Source organism: Miscanthus floridulus, chromosome 5 (assembly GCF_019320115.1).
Source record: "Miscanthus floridulus cultivar M001 chromosome 5, ASM1932011v1, whole genome shotgun sequence".
Classification (NCBI taxonomy): domain Eukaryota; kingdom Viridiplantae; phylum Streptophyta; class Magnoliopsida; order Poales; family Poaceae; genus Miscanthus; species Miscanthus floridulus.
The window spans coordinates 132,351,407-132,374,141 of NC_089584.1; the positions used below are offsets into that span (position 1 = coordinate 132,351,407).

The following is a 22,735-nucleotide window of genomic DNA, read 5'->3' on the forward strand; positions in this document are numbered from 1 at the left end:
GACGCGCAAATACAAATTTACTCGTCGGTGGTCCGAAAACACCGACACCCCGTCTTCCATTTCAGGTTCCTGAGATTCCGTAAGGTAGTAGTCTATTTTGAATCCAGCTTTGCCATGTGCTTTTCTTGTGCAGGTATAGTGCAAGATCCATGCGTGATGGCAACCTTTTGATATGCCAACGAGCACAAAACGTCGTAGCACGCATGCACGCTGTCGCAAGTCCTACTAAGATACTATTCATGCTCATGCATATTGTATGCATTGTATTGTAGCCATCTGGAAATGGTTTATGCTGACCGTACGTCACCCACCGACCAATGACCTTCTTTGTGATTGTAATTGTACTACTTACAATTACAGGACAGTGGGGAAAGAAGATAAGCGGCGAGTAGGGACCATGCCACTATTGCATTGGTGTGTGCCTTGTCCTTGCTTGCACTGGATCACAATCCTTAGCCTCCTCGTTGATACGAGTGCAATTAGATAAGCATAAGGTGGGGTGCCACATTCTGTGGTTCTAACACCACACAATTTTAGTGAGGTTCTTCCTCAGCATTTTGCAGTCATCCGCACATTGTGATCGTTGGACTTAAGTACTAAAGCTTGGCCCATAGGAAACCAGTATTCGATTTCTTGATTCACCTCAATTATAATACCTTCTGAATAAATTTCATACAATTCCAAACTAAACTTATATGATTGGTTAGATTAGTTTTGGCGGAATATAATATGTCCACTCAGATTCAAGTCCAATGGTGGTGTTTATTTAGCAGTAGATGATGTGCCCCTGGATGATGTACATTGTTTAGAAAGAATATGTGTGCTTTACTTTTTTTTCTCGAGAAATAAATCCTAAAAACTAAGGCGTTAGAGGCAACGATTAAAGCGAGAGATTTAGCCGATCCACCGTTGGAGCGCGGGGCCCATTCCATGACTGATCGGGCAATGAGACGCCAAGAAACGGTCCAAAAGTAGCTAAAACTAAGCCTCACAAAGCTGTGTCGTCCCCTCGCTCCATTGGCTATACTATCTTTATCCAACCCAGGCCAAATCTTTAAATCTGGCGAGTACTAGTGATTAGTGACGCACACGCGCGCGCACCCGTCGTGTACGCTCGGCAGATGCCCAGTGAGTGATCCGTGTCATGTGAGGGCGCACCGGCGGCTCAGCTGCGATCTTCGGATAAGCAAGCACTCCGCTCCGCATTATTCCGCAAACTTGTGTCCTTGTCTCCTTGTGGTGCAATGATTGGGGAGATCGATCAGATCATCATCAGATCCAGCCCTGATGCATGGTTGGCGTAAACTAAAGCTGCTCGCTCGCTTTGATTCCTCGATCGATCTCTACCGTCCTTGGTCCACGTCACGTCCATGTCAACTCGCGAGGCAGCGCAGATCGATGCACACCAAATCTTCCACGGGATCGTCGCCCTTTATGGCCCCGTTTGTCGTGTTTCTCCTCCTCCAATGCACCATAATAACGCAGACACCCGGTCACCCCCGGTCCTGAACTCCTGATCGCTGACGCTGAGCACGCGAACTGAGCATCTGTTTTTTTTTGTCAGCACGGAATTGACACGGACTTGTTTAGTTCCTCTCTCTAAGATTTACTTCATATCATATTAAATGTTTGACACATAGAGTATTAAATATAGACTAAAAATAATTAATTACATAGTTTACGACTAATTTACGAGATGAACCTTTTAAACCTAACTAATCTATTATTTAACAATGCAGTGCTACAGTAAACATATGATAATGACGGATTACTTAGGCTTAATAAATTCATCTCATAGATTACTGACGGATTCTATAATTTATTTTTTTTTATTAGTATCTGAATATTTTATACGTGTGATACCTCAAACTTTAAACGAGGCCAACTGTTGATTCAGGAAACGCATACGACACTGATTGATGTGACGAGGGCACTACCACTACGGCACTACCACCGGCGCGCAGCGCAGGCCACCCCCAATCCCGTCGGAAACACGGGACCGGCTCGTGCCGATGCCAATGATTCCAACCTCCCAATCAAGTTCCAGTCCCAGGCTCCCAGCAAGGGGAGTGGGAAAAGCACGGCGGGCAGTCGAGCACGAACCCAAAAGGCGGGCCGCCGACTTCCTCGCAGCATCTCGGGCGAGGGGACCACGGCCACGGGGGCTCCGCGTCACCCGCGACCAGATGGCTCGAGGGCACGCGACGAAATCGCTCCTGCTGTCCTGCACCAGTCGATCGATCAGGGGATGCAGGGCCAGCACCAACCCCGGCAGGCCGGGATCCGCACCCTCGCGCAACTCCGGCGCCAAGGATGACGAGGACGACCGGGATCGCGATTCGTCCGCGGATCTCTTCCGATAGATAGATTCTCTGCGTATCCGCCACGGGCCAGTCGTACGTACGTGCTCTGAAATAGCATGTCCTATGAGCTGTGTGGTCCTTGTGGTACCAACGCTCGATTTTAGCAACCGCATGCCGAAGCTGAACCAACTTGCAATGGCCCCGGCAGTGAGCAGCTTCAGAGTGGCGTGTGTGAAAGTGAAACCCATCCCTAGACTCCTAGAAACGGAGAATCGAGCGTACGATGCATGGTTCGATTCAGTGCTAGAGCAACCGAATCTAAACACTACGGAGAGCTCAATCATCGATGCCGCACTACGGAGTTCAATCATCGATAAATCTCCCAACGGCAAAACTCATTCATATCGAAAACTAGCTCTAAGTCTCTAAGGCCTTCTACAACGCTCCACGCTGTATATATGCTTGGTCAGGCCAGACAGGCTCGGACAAAAAAGCTTCCCAGTTGATATCCCCGCAGGGCATCAGTATAGCTTGCAGAGGAGCCAATTGCCCCAACTGACACAACGCAGAAGCAGCTGTCGAAGAGTGCACTGTGGGGTAAAAGCAGATTCCCTAGAGCCAGTTTGAACTGACAAAGCTGACGAACTGAAGCAAAAGCCTTTGGACTCTATGAAGAGAGAGAATGAGAAGCAAATTTGTCTAGTATAGCCTGCGGTGGAGAGACAGTGCACTCTTCAGGCTAACATCCATATACGCCAGCGTCGGTGGTGCCCTAACGAAGCTTGGCTAGACAAAAATACAAACAAGTATACATTGCAATTATAATATGTTTCTTCGCCAAAACTTTAGGGGCCATGTATATGTGAGCGCGTCATATAGATCATGTTTAGATTGACTAAAATAAGTTGATAGCTGCTAAAAAACAACTCTAGATGATCCAAAAAGCCTAACTTATAGTTCATTTTAAACTATTCAACTATCCAACTTACTCTCTCTATCCAAAAATAGTTAACGTTATACCATTCAAATCTTGTCCCAAAATATTTGACATTCTCGCTTTTCAATACACATTTCTCCTTTTCCAATACATCTCTACCTCTTTCTCTATATATCTTTCTCCTTCCCATAGGGGCACTTTGGTCTTTTAGTATCCATGCACAATCCTAAAACGTCCACTATTTTGGGACAAAGGGAGTATAAAATTTTTTGGCTGATCTGAAAAGGGTCATAGTTTTGTGATGCTAATAAAAAGTTTTGTTTGTTATTCAATTTGGTCACAAACCGAACAATGCCGACTAAAGGTTAGGTTTCAGAACAAATTCACGACACAATCTTGTACAAAAACTATACTTGTGCATTGAGGGCTATTTATCAGGTTGCCCACAAATTCGTAAACAAGCTTAATTTTGCAGGTTTTCCATATAACCCGTTAAAATTAAGCATACATACGGGTTTACGGGCAATCCAACTGGCATCCCACTGTCAGGAGAAGTCGGGACATTCTTGTAGAACACCTCGGACAGCATGTTCCTGCCACTGTCTTCCTTTTCCTTTGATTTTTAGTGATCCCTTCTCCTCATGGTCGTTTTAAATCACGCGAGAAAGACATGGCCGGTGGTTCATCATCCGGGCAGTCTAATGCCATCGTCGCAGGCTGCGTCATTGATGTCTACATTTTTTGTGCTATATCTTCGAAGCTGTGAATGCATCAGTACATAACTGAGATCCTACCTAGCTCTATCCGCTCGTAGAAGCCGGACATGACTAAGATAATGGCTTCGGAAAGTACCGTTGAAGTAGTGCAGCAGAACATATTTCGTATTTCCTATTTTGAGGAGTCGACTAATCTCAAAATTAAGTATATATTTCGTATTTCAAGGAGTCGACTAATCTCAAGCTTTACTTTAAGTTTTGGCTTGCCTTAGAAATTTTGGCCATGGCCAACTACGGTAAATAGGAGCGGGAGGGCAGGGCAAGCCACGTGCTGTCATTTTTGGTTGCCTCTGGCTTTGGCTTAACCGGCCAAAACAAATGAAAGGCGATGTGGGGGCTTGTTTGTGGTTTCACGTAGTCCAATAAATTTTAGCATTGAATTTCAAATGGTAATGGGTACGTTTGGTTTTTGCCGATACATGCCCTGCCAAACCAGTTTGGCTGGCTGGACTTGGCTGTGCATAGGCTAGTTAGAAAGCATCATCGGCTGCCTGCGCAATGCTGTGACAAATTCGCAGCAGCCATCGAAGCTTTGATGGTGTCCACGGTCAACGACCGAGACGTGTCCAATATCTCTTAAATCATGTATCCAAATTACAATCGGTTTGCATTATAATGTTCCTCATGTTTTTCTCACCAAAACAGAGGACTCATAATATTTGGCAAAATTTGTCAGGGTCTAAACCCATACACCCTTTGTTCTCTAGATTTTTGGCGCGCCCAATTTGTTTTGGTCAGGAACTAAATACCTTACTTTTTTGCCACGTTTTAGCAGCCTTGCCCCAATTTGTCATTGCCAAATTTTGGTTTGGCTTGCTTATGGCACAAACTAATTACTCCCCATGCCACAACTTTGATTTGCCAAACTGGGTAGCTAGGATTTTAATGCGATCCATTCAGCAATGTGAGAGCGATCCGCCCATCAATGTGAGGTGAGTTTTGATTTGAAAAGTTCAAGCTTTGCGAGTTTTGATTTGAACTTTTAAAGTAACCAATAGGGTGATCGTTAAGGTTTTCCTTTACAATATGATAGTCTTTACTTTAGACTATCTCCAACAACGGCACCGAAAATATACAAGACTCATTCTATGTTTGAGTAGCGCTACAGCCAAATGGTTCCATACCTATTTTTGGTCTTCTCCAACAACAAGATCCGAATGAGAACCCTTTCGACAAATGGGTCTCAAGGAGAGATGATACTTAGATTTAGGTTATGCTCTCCTGTCACATAAAATGAGTCTCCTGCATAGGTACTCTGTTGGAGGCCGATACAGTACTGTCGGAGACCCATTTTGAATTTGGATGTCCTTATGAGTCACCAGTTGTAGACAGTCTAAGGTACGGTTTTTGCATAGCCCAAACTTTGAAATTCAAGCAAGATTTGGAGTTTGTAGAATAAAAGGAAATGACTTAATTAGACATATATGTTTAGTTGGGCCTTACTAAACACCGTGTGCGCAGGTGGAGATAAATCTGCCCGCGCGGCTTCTTCTCCCCACACCCGCATTATTATTATTCTTCTTCTCCCTCACCGACGCCTCCTCCCCCGTTGCCAGCTACGCGAGTGCCCCCGCCTCCACCACCTCTCACCGCCCCGCGCGCGGTGCTCCGCGGCCACAGAGCTTCGGCGAGATCCTACCGCCCGTGACGACATCCTTCGTCCCCTCCCCCTCTCGTATGTCGTCGCGAGCTCCGGCCATGGCGCGCCCACCCCGACTTGGCCCCGCCACCTCCACTGTCGTCAGGGCCCCTAAACCGCCCTGCCGTCGTCCCACCGCATGGCCGACCTGCCTCCCCCGAGCCCCTTCTCTTCTAAGCCCGCCGGAGTTGGGAAAGAAGGGGTGGTGCGGGTTGCCGGAACCCTTGCCGCCGCCGGAGCTGGGGACGAAGACGGTGGGCGAGGGAGCACGAATCGGACAGTCGGGGAGAGCAGCAACGCGAAATTGACGGTGTGCGCGCCGAGCTCCCATATCTTGCACATTTGTAAGTAAACATTTCTGTTCTTAGTTTAAACAATAACAAAGCCAATTTAGAAAAAAATCACGGCTAGAAATGGGCCAGACAAGCCTTAATGGACAAAAAGAACTGTTGATAAACAATTCTTGCTTGGCAACTGAGCGTGTGTTTGGTTGTGGGATCATCGGGGCTGGGTTGAACCCAACCTAGATTTTTGGAATGGGACGGACCCATCTCATGTTTGGTTCAGAAGGTTGGGTTCCACCCAGTTCTGTGTTTGGTTTTAGGGATTCTGTTGAGTGGGTTCAGTCACTGACTGCCGAGGCCCCATGTGGCAGCCTCTGAACTCTTCTTCTACTAGTGCACCAGCCGTCGTGTGGGTTGAGGGATCCATCCGCTCGCCAAGCTACACAGCTCGCCGAGGCCGCGCGAGAGCCACCGCTTCCGATGCTGCCGCAGCCTTCCCCAGTCGAAGTTTGGTCTCCATGCCTTCCCCTGCTCGAGCTCGGTCTCCACGCCGCCGCCGCCGCCGCCGACCGGCCATCCCCGACCTCGCCCGTGCGACCGCTCAGGTCCCAGATCTGCCCCGACCGCGGCCATGTTCGCCTGGTCACCCCGACCGCGACCATGCTCGCCCGCACGCCTCGACCCCGACGGAGTGACGAAGTGGGTCGAACCCTGCCCCTTCGTTTCACAGAAATCGTTCTGACCCGCATCTACGAAGTATATTCCGTGTGGGAGCGAACCCAACCCAGGTGAATCCCAAACCAAACACTGCTAATTCTGGGTCCAACCCACTTGAACACATGCCGAGAGAGCCGGTTGGGGCAGCAAGAATAATTTTGGCCAGATGCCACAACATTAGGCTACAACTTTAACTAAATAATACTCAATATAATGAAGTCCCAGGTCAGTTGTTCTCCTAGAAACACGTGGCAGGTGAGTAAGTATTCTTTAACAAAGGTTACGCCCCCTGGAAACCATCTTCCGACATTGGCCTAACGTTGTGGAAAGTGTCAACGCAAGAACAACATGCTTGTTCTTTAAACATTGAACGTGTAACTATCTAACCAATGAGTAGCGTACCATACTATCCCAAATCAAACATTCCAACAGCTGGTAAGAACAATCCGCATGCCTGTCAACCTGAAGAAAAGTTGCACGAGTGTGCCACACTATACCCATCCCATGCTGGAAAATTATCCCCAAGAAACGATCAAAACTTTGGAAGAGTAGAGTAATTTTCTAGTGAAAAAGGGAAGAACGCGGTAGAAAGCGAGACTAGGAGAATACTAGATCAGGGCGCGCGTCCGGCCGCCGGCAACACTACTAGCTAGTACCAGCTACGCTACGTATACGTAGCTACACGTCGCATCAGTCATCAACAAGAGGATCTACGCTGACCGCGTCAAACCAGACTCCCAGTGCGTGTGCGTGAACCACGCACCACAGACACACACACAGAGGCACAACCGCACAAGGCCGACACGTCTCCTTCCATCCGGACCTCGTCACCATGTCGGCACAGCGTAATCCAAATGCATTCACGCGCTAATTTCTTTCATAATAGTTAATCTACCGTAGTAGGAGTAATAATTAACAAAACCACGGCCACGATATTCCATCTTCATCTCATGTAATCCACCCAATTACGCAGTAACGCAGACCAGTACTCCTACTGCCGACCTGGTAGTAATTACAGGGGTGGTGTGTAACCGGTTGAAGCTCGGGAAGATTTGGCCAGTATTTACCGTACGGTGGCGGTGGCACGCATTGATCTCCCCAGTTTGAACCGAACTTTTCAAGACGGCTATTCTGTCACGTTGCTTGCACGAGGCTTTGCTTTTATTTCTATATTTTTTTTGGGGGGGAAAGGAATGAAATAAATCCAGTAAGCAATGCGCGCCGCCGGCGCCACTGCTATATATGCACAGGTCGTCGTCTGAAATATTCGTGAAGGTCTGATGCAATAGATAGATAGAGGAAGGAGCAGTAGAGTAGATAGATACGCCGCAGCCGCCCGCCCCCCTTGGCCGCGACGACTCTGCCTGCTGCTCTGCTTAGTTTGCGTGGCCGGGTAGGGCAGGGCAGGGTCGGTTCGGTCTTTGCATGCGCGGGCGACCACGTTGATGTGCTTCGAGCTGGCGGACCAGCAGCGCGGACCGCACGGCGGCGGCGCGGGGTGGCCGGCGAAACGGCGTGCAGGAGCCGGAGGCGGGCAGGACGAGGGCGCGGGGATGGCAATGGCGGCCGCCGGCCCCGGGGAGGTGATGTCCGAGCACTACCAGGCGCAGGAGCTGTCGACGATGGTGTCGGCGCTGACCCAGGTCGTGGCGGGCGGCCCGTGGGCCGGGTCCGCCGCGCCGAGCGGGAGCGCCCCGGAGCAGCAGCCAATGCACGGCGGCTACGCGCACGAGATGGGGAGCTACCACGGCACGCCATCGCCGGAGCACGCAGGTAACCAGCCAGCCTGGCCAAACACGTTTGCGCGCGTTCGCTCTTGCCGTGTTTCGCTCTTGCCGTGTTTCGCTGCTTACCGCCAAGCGCTTGCACGCTTTCCTTTAATCTGTGTTTTGTTACGACCTAGGTTTTGAATGCCCCCGCTTGTGTCATTGTTTTTGTTTTTTTTTCTTTTCTTGAGACGTGGCAGTGCATAGTACTGTACTATGCAATATAGAACTGGTTTAAATCCAGGGGTAAAGTTTTGGAGTGTCACGTCGGGTATCACATGTGGTGTTGCATGGGGTGTTCGGATACTAATAAAAAAATAAATTACGGAATCCGTCAATAATCCGCAAGACGAATATATTAAGTCTAATTAATTCGTCATTAGCATGTGTTACTATAGCACCACATTGTCAAACAATAGACTAATTAGGCTTAAAAGGTTTGTCTCATAAATTATACAATTAATTATTTTTAGTCTATATTTAATACTACATGTATGTGTTTAAATATTTGATGGAATAGAGAGTAAACTTGGGAGGAACTAAAAAGGGCCATACTAGCTGTATGGTGGTATACTAGGCTATTCTTTTGTCGTCTTGACAAAAAAAAAAGCACAGTTCTGTACATGCATCCAAGCGCAGGAGATGCTAATGCCATGCCTTGTTTGTGAAACCTCTTTCCGAAAGCAAGCAAAACAAACCATGATGTGCACATGAACGGTTTTTAGCATATTTGTTTTCAATCTTGTCGCGCCTCCACCTCTATTGTTCATTGCATTTGCTTTGCTCTGCACCATATCTCTATCGCGTGCTTAATGCTTTTTAACTTGGTCTGGTGGTCGAGTCATAATACGCGAGGTAACATCTGAATGCCTTCTTCAGAGCATGTAGTTTATCTCTTTCTAATCAAGGAACAGGCGCGGTGGTTAATCAATCTGGAAAAGAAGAAAGTCCTAATAAGAGACAACCAATGAAATAAAAAGAAATGCGTGAATGAGGCACAATTTAGTTGCAGAAGGCACGATAAACATGGCGTCTCGACTTGTCATCGCGACATGCAGTACTGTCCTGGTACCAAAACTTTCCACGGAACCGATCAGCTCAATGTTTTTCCATCACAACAAATCAGCATTAGTCGGACTTATCAGTCCAAAAATCAATCAACGAACAGGCTACGAGTCGCATGAAGGAGCAGGGCAAGGGCAGTGTGGGCTCTTGGGCAGGGGATGCGTGCATTGCATCCCATGGTCAGTAGTCACCGCCATGTCTGTTATCTGTAGCGCCGCTGACATCAGAAATGGAACGAACCATATCTGGAGTCTGGAACACTGGACTGGACTGCAACCAAACGGCTCGCACAGTTGTACGCCCGTTCAGCACCCTGATGCGCAACAACCTTTTTTTTCCGCAAATTCACTGCACCCTCCACAACGCAACAAGGGATACAGATACAAGCATACAACTAGCATTATGGAGGATTGGTCGGAGCCACTAAACTTTAGTAGCTACTAAACGGTTTAGTCACTTTTAGTAACTTCAGAGTTTAGAAAGGACTAAAGCTCTTTTAATAGCTTTTAGTCATAGCGTTTGGTTAAAAAGTTATTAAAATAACTAAAAGCTACTAAATTTAGTAGCTACTAGACGAACCAACAGACCCTTAAGCAAGCCAGCCATCTCCATGTGGGGGCCGTTGGCCGTACGCTGCAGTCGCTACGTACGTGTGCGTGCTCCGCTTGCGTAACGCGTAGACTTCAGAGCTAAGATACATGCACGCTTCTTCACCCTTTGTTTGTTTGTATGTTGCCAACAAGGATACCACACACTTCACAGAGGGCGTAATAATAAATTACTTTACTGATGAGGAAACCAAGCGATTGCTGTAAAAGTTCCAAGGTCGCGCTGTCCCGTAGCACTAGCATTTTTTTTTCTTTTTGCCGTTTTGAAGTGCTTCCTTTTTCTTTCCACTGGTTTCTACTTCATTTCGGGAATAAAACTTGTTGGCGTCGACAGAGATCGATCGATGCATTCGCTCTACATGTACGCTTGCAAAGTTAGATAATCCTGCTGTGTAGTGCGACGTCGCATTCACATGCAAAATATGCTCGGCAAGTGTTCAAAGCCGATCATGTTTGTTGTAGCTTATCGTAAATGATCGTAAATTTTCAACCGAAATAGTAATTTTCTCTCACACAAATTAGTCAGCGGTACCTCTTCACGAACCAACGACGATATAAACCAGCCAACCGAACAGCTTAGTCGCTCGATCGTCATCTCCGCTTTTCCTTTTTTTTTTTTGGGTGCCTGGCTTATTACACACCTCTCACCTCGTGTGCCCGTGTGCGTGTGTGTATATATGTATAGGCTCGGAGCTGAGCTCGGACACCCAGAGCGCGGGCGCGGCGGCCATGGAGGAGCACCACTCGTCAGCGACTGCGCAGGAGGGGCCCGAGACGCCGCGGCGGCGGTACCGCGGGGTGCGCCAGCGGCCGTGGGGCAAGTGGGCCGCGGAGATCCGGGACCCGCACAAGGCGGCGCGCGTGTGGCTCGGCACGTTCGAGACCGCCGAGGCCGCGGCGCGCGCCTACGACGAGGCCGCGCTCCGCTTCCGCGGCAGCCGCGCCAAGCTCAACTTCCCCGAGGACGCGCGCCTCCACCCGGCGTCCACCACGGCGGGTGCACCCGCCGCCGCCTCGTCGGCGCCTCTCGCCGCGGCGTCGGCCTCGACCTCCCGGCCGGCTGTCTACCCTGGCGGCGTCCAGGGAGCGTCGGACTACGACTACCTGAGGTATCAGATGCTTCTGCAAGCGTCCACTGGCAGCCAAGGCACCCTCCTTCCGTTCTACGGCGGCGGCGGCGGCGGCGGCGGCATGAGCAATCCCTACGGCGGTGGCGGTGCCGTCATGACCAATCCCTACGGTGGCGCCGGCGGTGGCAGCACGAGTGGGTTCCTGGGCTCCTACTACTCGTTCCCGCCCTCCTCTGTTTCTGTCGCCACCGTGCCATCCTCCACTTCCTCTGCTTCGGGATACTACTACTCGTCGCCGCACGACTCGCAACAGAGCGAGGCGTCCGCCGCGGCGGTCGACTGGAACTGGGAGAGTACGCTGGCCTGGCCCGACTCGAGCCAGTACCCGCCGCCACCTCACACTCAGTAGCAGCAGCAGCAGCTAGTAGCAGTCTAGGAACCGACCGACCCCCCTCTTCTTTCTTTGTCTGGAACAATAAGGTGAGTACGGCTGGGATGGAGACGGCAAAGCTAAGCAAAGCAGATCAAGAAGAGGAAGAAGATGCTTTCGTTTCTTTCGTGTATGATGACACCCAAGTGGTCTTTGTTTGTTGATTATTAATTTTGATCGACGATGTGGCTATCCCCATTGTTTCCCTTTGATTTTGGCTGCAAATTAAGAGATGAAAGGATTGAAAGCTCCACTCCATTCTCGAACGGTGTATAGATTTCTCCGAAATCTTTCCGGGACGTATCGCGTTCAAAGCTTGCTTGCAATGTTCTGATTAGAGTTTTTCTTAGGAAAGTAATCTTCTTCTGATTACAAAATGGAATGGAGGATTTTCTAGGTACCCGAGGTCGTGGGTTACTAGAGCAGACAAAGTTAATACAGCTTCAGAGTTGATCTGTGGATTAGCTGGGCTACATTATGTACGGGGGATTTTGGAGTTTAGTGGCACATGGAATTTCTAGAGCGTGCATGTTTTCATTTCAGGGGATTTTTAACGTTATGTGCTGGCATGCATCATCATAATCATAACACAAATATTGGACCTTGGAGTTGGGTATCATCGTCGAATTTGTTCTTTACATGTATCAGCATCAAAATTAATTACACAATGCAAATGAAACGGAACGATTCCAAACTGATCAAGCCCAGATACCACGGCGTTGTTTATTAATGGTAATGATGATGACGATGATTCTGATTTGAACCGTGATGTTTATGTGGCCCATTGGGCCTCATATACTAGCAGCTAGCTAAAAGATGAGCCGAGCTACTCTGAAAGTCTGAATCTAGTCCATATGCTGTATTGCTATTATCCCTTCTTTAGTTCCGTGTAAGAGGCACACCATCGAAGAACCTAATCCGGCCCATGTTTCCTTGTATCTATAGCCGAATGGTGCTATGCACACTAGGTAGTAAGCCTGGACACTCGGTTAATTTGGTGAAACCAGCTCGATTAAATTTATTAAGACGAAGAATTTAAGTTTTGACGAAATGTTAAGTGAATTTGCTTGAAAAAAACTTCAAATCTGACCAAAATCAGTTTTGGAGAAATTGGTTCGTTTGATCGATTAACCACAATATATATTGTACCATAGAAAATGCGTACCATTTGCCCTTACCCGCAAGTCTACCATTACCCCAGTAACCATTAACCAAGAGACTCCTATATACATCTGCTGCAGCATCGTCCAATGGGTGGAGACTGGAGAGGCTTCTCCATGGAAGGAAAATATGTCCACAAACACCGACTATGAATCCATCACAAAGTTTTTTCAACTCGAGAACTCATGTGACCAGTGGACGAATATATGGACCGTGGGTATTTTCACAAAAGCTATAACTATGCCCATACAAGGATCGGTCAGGTAGATTGATCTAGGACGAATATGATCTAGAGGTGTCTTATGTACTTGGCATACAAGACTTAGACATATATAGGCATGTATTCCAACTAATTCAGGTATGATTGTAACCGAATAGGAAATAAATTGTTAAAGGGTGATCCCCATATAACGTTACACCCCATGCTATATAATGCGGTGTAGGGAGTTCCTAATGATCATTTATCTACACACCGAACTCCAGTGTTTGCCGCACAAACAATATAAGCCACATTATAGACCGGACATAGGGCACCCTTGCTACCCCTCTGGTTTACTATGTGTGATACATCTAATTACTTGTTGATGATAAAAACATCAACACCATGGGATCAAAGCCTACACAAAAGACCATTAGTTCATTAGACCACATGAGTGAGAAGTATTCTAAAGTTTACTCAATTTTAACTTACTAAACTTTAGACCATGGATCCAAACATGACCTAATTATATACACAAGTCTTTAAAATCAACCCTCTAATTTTCCATGCTCAACCTCTCGGCTTACAACACTCAATTACACGAGCATCTCGACCACGGTCTAGTTCGAATATCTGCCAGAGAGTTGATTGTAGTAAACTCGTAAATAGATTTATGATATGTTTGGATCTCATCCTCTAAACTCTAGAGCCCTATAAAAGCTTTAGAGCACTTTAGCTCACTTTTAAGCTCTAAAGCTCTAACGTGAGGTGGACTAAAATTTGAAGCTAACTTTAGAATACTTATTTGAAGTTTTTTTTGAATTTTAGGGACGAGCCCCCGTCTATTAACCATGGCCAACAGACAAACGTGCGTTATTACAGCCCAGCAGGTGGTGATGCCACCAGACAGATTAAGAACAAAGTTTAACTCTCCAATACCCAAAAAAACTAAGAGCTAAGTAACTGACAACTCCTGCACAGCAGAGAGACTAAAGCATTTGCAATTGATCAAAACTTGACGCCAAATGCTCCCAGCTTGACGCTTCCACATCCTTTCCAGCGCAATCTTCTGCTGGGCACTCCATATGCCATGCCTGAGCAGACGTTGTCTCCTCCCCACCAGCATTTTGCCGTGGTTACTTCAGCGAAGCCATAGTACTTTCTTATTTGGAGCTTTACAGCTCTAAAGTTTAGAGAAAAAAAAAATCAAATATGCTCTTAGTTTTGCGGCTTCGAGTAGATCCCAAGGACGAGAACCGGCGATTTGAACTGAATCCGTGGGTCCAGAGTTCCAGACAGACAGATATGGGAAAAAAACTAGATACATACTGTATCCACCATGTCTTTATACATACATGCCATAGATAACTACCACGTGTCTAATCTCGCCGATCCAACAGCATGCATGCGCTGGGCTCTCACGCGCTCGGCTCCAGCGTCCAGGCTCTCCTACGTGGTTGGCAGGACGTGGGCGTCCGATGCTGTTGGCCGGCTGCTTTATACGGCGTGGATGGCAGTTTGCATAGGTGGTGCTTGCATCCAGTATGCACAGGATTTTTTTTCCGCAGATACGATCCTTCCAGATCGAGCCGTCGGGTCCATGGATTACTGATCGCTGAACTGGTTCTCGGGCCGACAAACCTCTGGAGTTCGGACTTTCGGTTCGAACCAACCCGCCGGCCGGCGCGAGTTCCGCCCGTCCCACTCGAGCCAGCTCACGGGCCACCCGGGCATGACCCAAAGCCGAAGCCGATCCTTCTTTCGCCAACGGACGGACGCGCTTCCCCGATGACGCCGTCACGACTCGTCGTCACCCCATCCGAAACCGTTCCGGCGAGGCATCCGCGTCACGCGTGGTCCCCGCAGTCCAACCGATACGCTGACCGCCGCGTGGAGGACGGCTCCTGAACGGGGAGACACTCTGACAGGTAGGGACAAGACGTCAGAGGCGGGTCTCGAGGGGTAGCTTGGTCACTCCGCCCCACCAGGGTTGACGTCGTCGACTCGTCGTCTCTCTCTCGGCGGCCCGTCCCCGTCCCGTCCCTTGCGTACTCCGCCACCAACCGCTTTTGCTTGCTGCTACTCGCCGCCAGCCAAAAGCAGCCCGTCCCCCCAGCTCGCCCGCCCGAAGCGACGCCTCACCCGCATCCCGCCCCGCGAGAAGCTTCTAGAAGGGGGAGACCCCGGCGGAGCCATGGCGGAGGAGAAGGAGTCGACGTCGATCCCGCTCAGCCAGGCGGCGGAGGCCGTCGACCCCGAGGACCCGGCCAAGTCGCCGCCGCGACCCAGCTCGCCCACCACCTCTACACGCAAGGTCCGGATCTAGCCTCTACGCTCCTTCGTCCGCCTCGTGAGTTGCGGCGGCATTGGGCTAGTAGCGCGCCCGTGCTGCCCTTTTAGGGTCTTGCTGACCGTTCGACGAGTAGATTTATGCTTCCCGGTGGCCGGGTCCTTTCGGGCTTACGGGATGATTGTGCGAGCCACGAATTCGTCGATTTTGCTGTGGGCTGGTATAGATTTAGGAATTTTGCTTTAGTTTGATCGAACTACTTATCTGACATTACTGCGAAAGGGGCGTTATTGTCATCAGCAGGGATATTCCTATGGGTTGGATTGCATGTTTGCTAGAGTCCACCTGTAGTCTGAAGATGATTGTTGTCGCGGGGTTGCTGCATAGTTATGTATTGCTGTGTGATTGTATGTTCCTTATGTGTTATTGAGCTTAAGTGGTGTAATTGCTGTGGTATTGTCACGCAGTCTTTTACCGTAGCCCAAAATTTTTTAAATACAAGATAGTTCGTGAAATTATGTATTGCTTTACTTTTTACTCTATTAATTACGAGGTGGTATAACATGATCTAGTTTGAAATTTATAATGACCTCAGGTATATAGAGAAATGTGGATGTTGTAGAAATGAATTATGTTTTCCATGTTCTTTTTTTCTTAAAAAAAAATTGCTCATTCGCTCCAAGAAGCACACTTGTAACGATCTGAGGTTACCATTAATGTATCTGGGTCGAATCAGTCCTTTGGTTCCAACTCAGCACCCAAAGATGTGTTTGCACTATGTGCCTGCCCATGGAAAGAAATCTGTGATGCATGAATGCAAAAAATGTACAGTTATTCCTCTCTGGACGTCATACTTATTTTTTACTTTGCTTAATGTTTTTTGCCCCCATCAACTATGAAGCTATGGGAGAGAGTTATCGAGCATCACTTGAGAGCAATAACACGGGTCTCTATGAACCAATTTGGTTTCATGCCCGGTAGGTCAACCATGGAAGCAATTTTCTTAACAAGACAAGTTATGGAGTGGTATAGGGAGAAGAAGAAGGACCTACACATGGTTTTTATTGACTTGGAGAAGGCTTATGATAAAATACCAAGGAATGTTATGTGGTGGGCTTTGGACAGACATAAAGTCCCAACGAAGTACGTCGGGCTCATTAATGACATGTACAACAATGTTGTGACTAGTGTTCGAACAAGTGATGAAGACACGGATGACTTCCCGATTAGGATAAGACTACATCAAGGATCAGCTTTGAGCCCTTATCTGTTTGCCTTAGTGATGGATGAGGTCACAAGGGACATACAAGGGGACATCCCTTGGTGTATGCTTTTCGCGGACGATGTAGTGCTAGTTGATGAAAGTTGGACAGGAGTGAATCAGAAACTGGAGTTATGGCGGGAGACTTTGGAGTCCAAAGGTTTTAGACTCAGTAGAACTAAAACTGAGTATATGAGATGTAACTTCGGCACTATTACTCGGGAGGAGGAAGATATTAGTTTGGAAGGTCAAGTAGTGCCTAGGAAGGATACCTTTCGATATTTAGGATCAATGCTACAGAGAGACGGGGATATTGATGAAGATGTTAGCCATAGAATCAAAACAGGGTGGATGAAGTGGCGCTAAGCATCTGGTGTCCTATGTGACAAAAGGGTACTACAGAAGCTAAAAGGCAAGTTTTATAGGACGGCGATTAGACCTGCTATGTTGTATGGTGTAGAATGTTGGCCTACGAAAAGACGACATGTTTAACAGATAAGTGTAGCGGAAATGCGTATGTTGCGTTGGATTTGCGGTCATACAAGAAGGGATCGAGTTCGGAACGATGATATACGTGATAGATTAGGGGTAGCACCAATTGAAGAAAAGCTTGTCCAACACCGGTTGAGATGGTTTGGACATGTCCAACGGAGACCTCCAGAGGCACCAGTGCATAGTGGAATCCTAAGCCAGGATAGTAACGTGAAGAGAGGCAGAGTAAGACCGAATTTGACTTGGGTAGGGGCAATAAAAGGAGACTTGAAAGGATGGAATATACCCAAAGACTTAGCCTTAGATAGGAGTGCCTGGAAAACAGCTATTCACGTGCCTGAACCTTGATTGCTTCTGCTGGGTTTCAACTCTAGCCTACCCCAACTTGTTTGGGACTTAAAGGCTTTGTTGTTGTTGTTGTTGTTGTCGTGTCTTGCTATATACATTATCAGTTGGACTATGACAACACACATGTTGGACCTCTGCATCTCCAGGACATGTTGAATAAATCTTAACTATTTTGCAAACATAACTTTATTATGCGCCGACTGAGTAACAAATATTGTTCATGGCTAACCTGGTATATTTTGTGCAGGCATGCTGTGCTGTTCTTCAAAGTTGGGTCTCAAGAAAATTTATGACTGGATGGTACGCCCTTCACAAGAATTGAACTAAACTTGTTGCCATATCTATGGATCACCTTTATTCATGCATGATATATTTCTTGTGTTTTTGTGTGCAGTGTAGTGCTTTTCCCTGTTGCAGTCACGTTCTTCATCACATGGTGGTTTATTCAATTTGTTGATGGTTTTTTCAGTCCCTTATATGCAAAACTTGGAGTCCACATATTTGGTAATCCTTGTACAAATACTTCAAACTTGCTGTATATGGTGATTGTAAACTAAGGAAAGCCTATATTTTTATCTCTTATTGTATCCTTGAGGGTATTTTGTTGACATGTCACCCATATAGCTGTGCCATGAATGTGATCACCCATAATCCTAAGAAATATTAGCCCTTCAACAGAGTTAATGGAACAGTTTGTGCTATGTTTTGGTATTATGATGCTGAGAATGGTATTGAAACTTTGGCTCTCTGGAAAATTTGGTGGAACAAAATCTTGTCTTAAGATCCTCTTCTATATAAATAATTTGATGAGACTTCATATATTCTTGCTACGATGCCCAGAAGAACTATACCCATTGTTTGAAATGCTTATTTATTTTCACAAATGCTTATTTATCTTCATGATCGATTGCAGGTCTTGGTTTTTTGACTTCTCTGGTATTCATATTTCTGGTTGGAATATTTGTTTCTTCATGGGTTGGTTCAACCATCTTCTGGGTGGGAGAGTGGTTTATAAAGAAAATGCCATTTGTAAGGCATATATATTCAGCGTCAAAGCAAGTTAGCACTGCAATTTCACCAGGTTAGGCAGCTTCTATTGCATGTGATTCTGTTTTTTATAAGTATATATTTTAAGATATTTTGCACAAGAAGATTTCTTATGTAATTATTTTGTTGACAGATCAAAATACAACAGCTTTCAAAGAAGTTGCAATAATTCGTCATCCACGAATTGGTGAATATGCATTTGGATTCATAACATCAACGGTGGTCCTTCAGGTACTTGATCTTCTATATTTAGAAAAGTTGCCGAAGCAAAATTCATATTCTATATATAGAAAAGTTGCTGAAGCAAAATTCATATTTCTAGTGACGGTATGATGCTTTATAAAGAAAATGAACTGCTACATACTAGTAGTTCTTGATTTTGTCATGTCATACATGCATGCTCGCCTTTGATGTGGATGTACTTTTCTTATTGCAGACTGACAAAGGCGATGAAGAACTGTGTAGTGTCTATGTGCCAACAAATCATCTATACATCGGTGACATATTTCTGGTGAACTCTGAGGAGATCATAAGACCTAATTTATCCATTCGAGAAGGAATTGGTACGGTAGTTTGGTTCCTATGATGCCTATCCTCTATATTATGATGCCGTGTGGCAACTTTCCTTGGAATTGTTGTTACTTATTTTTCCCATATAATCAATTTTGCATTACAAATACAAATCGTTTAAATTATTGCTTGCTATGATTGATAAACCAATATATTATTCATTTTTTTGGTTCCTGCAGAAATAATTGTTTCAGGAGGTATGACCATGCCTCAGGTGATTGCATCACTGGAGCCTATGCCACGGAAAAGCCAGAACATTCGTCTAAATAGAATGACGTGATGTAACACAAGTCACATATGCAGCAAGGTAAAGGTTTCCAACCTATATAACCTCAGCTGGTGTGTTTGACATGTTTTCTGATATTGGGCTATGCATCAAACAGATAGCATGATCTGTGGGGCACGATTCGGGTGCCTTAGCCGTATGCTTACCATGTGATTTGGATAGAGGAGCAACTCTGCTGAGCAATCGTGGCATTCCAAGTGCAGGGGAAGCATCGTGTTAATGCTCTGGGATACTATTGTCTCACTCTTGTTGCGCTACTCTTTGTGCTCCTGACTAGTACTTGTCCAAAATGTTGACATGTACGCGTGAGGTGTGTGAGTGATTAAATTCGTTTACAACTGTGCGCTGTATAACATCTTACTTACAAAGAGAGCACACAACTCTGACCAGATTTCTTTCAGATTAACATTCCTGTTTGTTGATTTGTTTTTTTTATCATGTAACGTGTCTAACTAGCTATGAATCAGCTTTAGGCAGAAATCCATTGCTATTAATCTACTCCATCCATTCCAAAATATAAAATGTTTAGGCTTTTCTATATGCATAGTTTTTGCTATGCGTTTACATTGTATTTAGATACATGGTGAAATGAATGTATGTAGAAAAGCCAAAATATCTTATAATTTGGAATGGATGGAGAACTTAAGTAGCACAGGATGGATTCGTTTCGTCTTGAGTATCTTTTTGTTAAATGAGGAGGTTAAGCAATTGGATGCATAAGTTATACTTTTAGTTAGCTTAGATACAAATATACGAAGGGTGGGCCTGGTGCAAGCGGTAGAGTCTGACTGGAAGGTTTCGGGCTCGAGTCGCGGTCTTCTTGCATTGCACAGGCGAGAATAAGGCTTGCCACTGACACTCTTCTCCAGACCTCGTATAGAGCAGGAGCTCTCTGTAATAATGGGTACGTCAAATATATACTTCGTGATGGAAACAGGTGAGAAGGCGCACGCGTTGGGCCCAATTGGATCAACTCCGTAACAGCTCCAACAATGTTATTTGAGTTAGCTCATAGAATATTTAACTGTCCATGAAGAGCTAAGCTCACATACTTTCCTATGATTCATGTGTGTATGGTTAGATATTTTTCTATAACCTAGCATGTTAGGTTATCTTTTTTTTAAAAGAAAATTCATATGAGTTAGCAAGTTGACTCTATTGTTGAAGGTACCGTATAAGAGAATAATTGCTCGTGCCGCCGTCGTGTATTCCTTGTATGTCATTCGTGAGAGTGGAAAAAGGATTTTTTTTTTTTTGGCGAACATGCCTTAGCGCGTGCTGTTCTTCTAGCCTGCCCTAATTCTCCTCTACTCCTAAATCTGTTGTTAACAGAAGGACCTTTTGAATTAGGTTTATAAAAAATCGTACACGTTAATTCGCGCGCTGGATTTCCCCTAAATTCTGCATTTTTTATAAGAGCTTTGTTAGGGTGCTCGGTAGGAACCACAGGTTCCTCTCCGAAAATTATTTACAGGATTTTTTATTAGAAAAAAGTAATTGAGGGTAGTTTAGTATTTTTACTGTACGTAATAACTCCCTGAGGGCTGAGGCAGCCCAACAGCACCGAGGCAACTCCTACCTCGGCCCACCGTGAACCCGACGGGAGTAGCCAGCTTCGAACACGAGAGATCCGACGCACACGGCTTCGTCGACGCCCGCATCCAGCATCCTCTGCGCCTGCCGTCGCGGCCTCGCCCTCACCCCACTCGCCCGTCCCTCCGCCTGCCCGTCGCACGCTGACGGCTGGCCATTGGAGGCTACTGCTGCCCCGCTCGACGCTCGTACCGGACTGCTGCGTGGTGCACTCCGGCTCCGCGCGGCCGTGCGGCCCGCGTCGGCACGCCCTAGACGCCAGCTGAGATGCCCCTTCTCCTTCTCCACGGGGACTTGTACGGCGCTGCTCTGACGTGCTGCTACGGCGCCGCCATGCTTGCGAGGTCGCGCACCCCTCTCCATCGACGAGCCGCGTTGAGCTCCTTGCCGGCCGCATGATTCGTGGGCGCACCGCCCACTCCCGGTCCTTCTCGCCATGCCCGCACTGCCTGTTGGTCCTTCTCGACTGCCCATGCCGCGCCGCCGCTTGCTCGAGCCAGCGCCGCGCCGCAGTGCCCGCCCGCCGATTCGCCTGGCCCATGACGCTTGTCTGTCTGTGCTGCACCACCGCCTGCTCGCGCCAGGGTCGTGCTCGACCACTGCCCGCCGCGCTCACCTCTGCCCCGAAGCCGCGCCTTGCTGCGTGCCTGGCGGCCACATGCCGACGTCCACCACCGCGCCGGCTCCCTGCAACAGTGTGTCAGCCCGCGGAGAAAGTACTATTCTACCCTTTAAATTTATTTTGGAAATATTCCTGACTCATTTTTTTTTTGTTCTGGACCCATGTATTTCTGGTTCCGGTCCACAACTTGCTCCTCGACATTAGTTCTTATTTTATAGCCATCCGATTTATTCAGATGGTTGGCTCTACTGAGCACCATAAAATTTTACTTTTATAAAAATGAATTGATTTTTATGAAATACATGTACGATTTGTGTAAAATTCATGTGTTCTCGAGGGGCCCTTAAATTAGAGACAAATCTAATAGAGAGAATGATTTTTTATATTGATTCATAAACACTGTTACACATATGCATGATGAGAGAGAGAGGAAGGATGATGAGAGAGAGACGAAGGGAGAGCTTTTTAACATATTTCCTCAGTCCGAAAATGCAAGTCGCTGTAGGATTCAAAAATTGTCCCTCAATACTGGACGTTATAGGCCAACATACTAATCCTACCCAACTTACCATCATACGGTATCCACTCGCCTGAAGACAGATTAAAAAGCAAAAAAGCGGCGTACTGATGGCCTATACAGTGTGGAGAATAGAATAAAAAAGTATTTCTCAGCCGGAGAGTTGCTCCCAAGCTCCATTCTGCAGCACATCACCGTCACCGGCCAGGTTCCCATGTAGGTCTTCTTGCTCGGACATTGATCTCTGTGAGAACTTCTACAACGTCCTTCGATCTGAGACAGAGGGGGTAGACGTCAGGTAAAAGGTGACGGACAAATATGGAAGCCCGTCTTCATCGTTTGTCAAGTTAAAAGTGACAGACATAACTAAGGATCGTCATCCCCATGAGAAGTTGCAGATGCTAACAACAAGAGTCACTTTTCAGTAGTCACAAGTGGCGGACCTTACTTGGACCATGACCAAAGAACATGTGCCGTTGATGTCAAAAAAAAAAAAAAAAAAAAGAAGAAGAAGAAGAAGAAGGAGAAGATGAGCCGCTATCAGTATTTTTTGAGGTTTTCGGATAGTGGAGCTAAGCCAAGTGGCAAGGCTCAACAGGATAGGCGAGCATATTTGTTTTATTACTAGAACCAAGTGGTACCAGTATACAACAATTGTGAGATACGGACTTGTGGAGTATATCTCATGGATTGGTCCTTGTGTGCTAACAACAACTTTTTTGTTTAAGGGAATAGGAGGGGCCTCAGCCCCTAC

The 22,735-nt window shown here is 46.8% G+C and overlaps 2 protein-coding genes across 2 annotated transcripts; both read left to right on the plus strand.

The window, feature by feature from the left end:
- The first annotated feature begins 8,067 nt into the window (after positions 1-8,067).
- On the plus strand, positions 8,068-12,291 carry LOC136450823 (ethylene-responsive transcription factor ERF114-like). The gene is made up of 2 exons (XM_066451452.1): positions 8,068-8,429; positions 10,781-12,291. Exons 1-2 carry the CDS (start codon positions 8,102-8,104, stop codon positions 11,572-11,574), a joined length of 1,122 nt encoding a protein of 373 aa, XP_066307549.1. The 5' UTR covers positions 8,068-8,101; the 3' UTR covers positions 11,575-12,291.
- A 2,718-nt stretch (positions 12,292-15,009) lies between these two features.
- On the plus strand, positions 15,010-19,683 carry LOC136450824 (protein LIKE COV 2-like). The gene is made up of 8 exons (XM_066451453.1): positions 15,010-15,269; positions 17,594-17,646; positions 17,741-17,850; positions 18,260-18,427; positions 18,527-18,624; positions 18,830-18,956; positions 19,143-19,270; positions 19,347-19,683. Exons 1-7 carry the CDS (start codon positions 15,150-15,152, stop codon positions 19,241-19,243), a joined length of 777 nt encoding a protein of 258 aa, XP_066307550.1. The 5' UTR covers positions 15,010-15,149; the 3' UTR covers positions 19,244-19,270; positions 19,347-19,683.
- Positions 19,684-22,735: the final 3,052 nt, after the last annotated feature.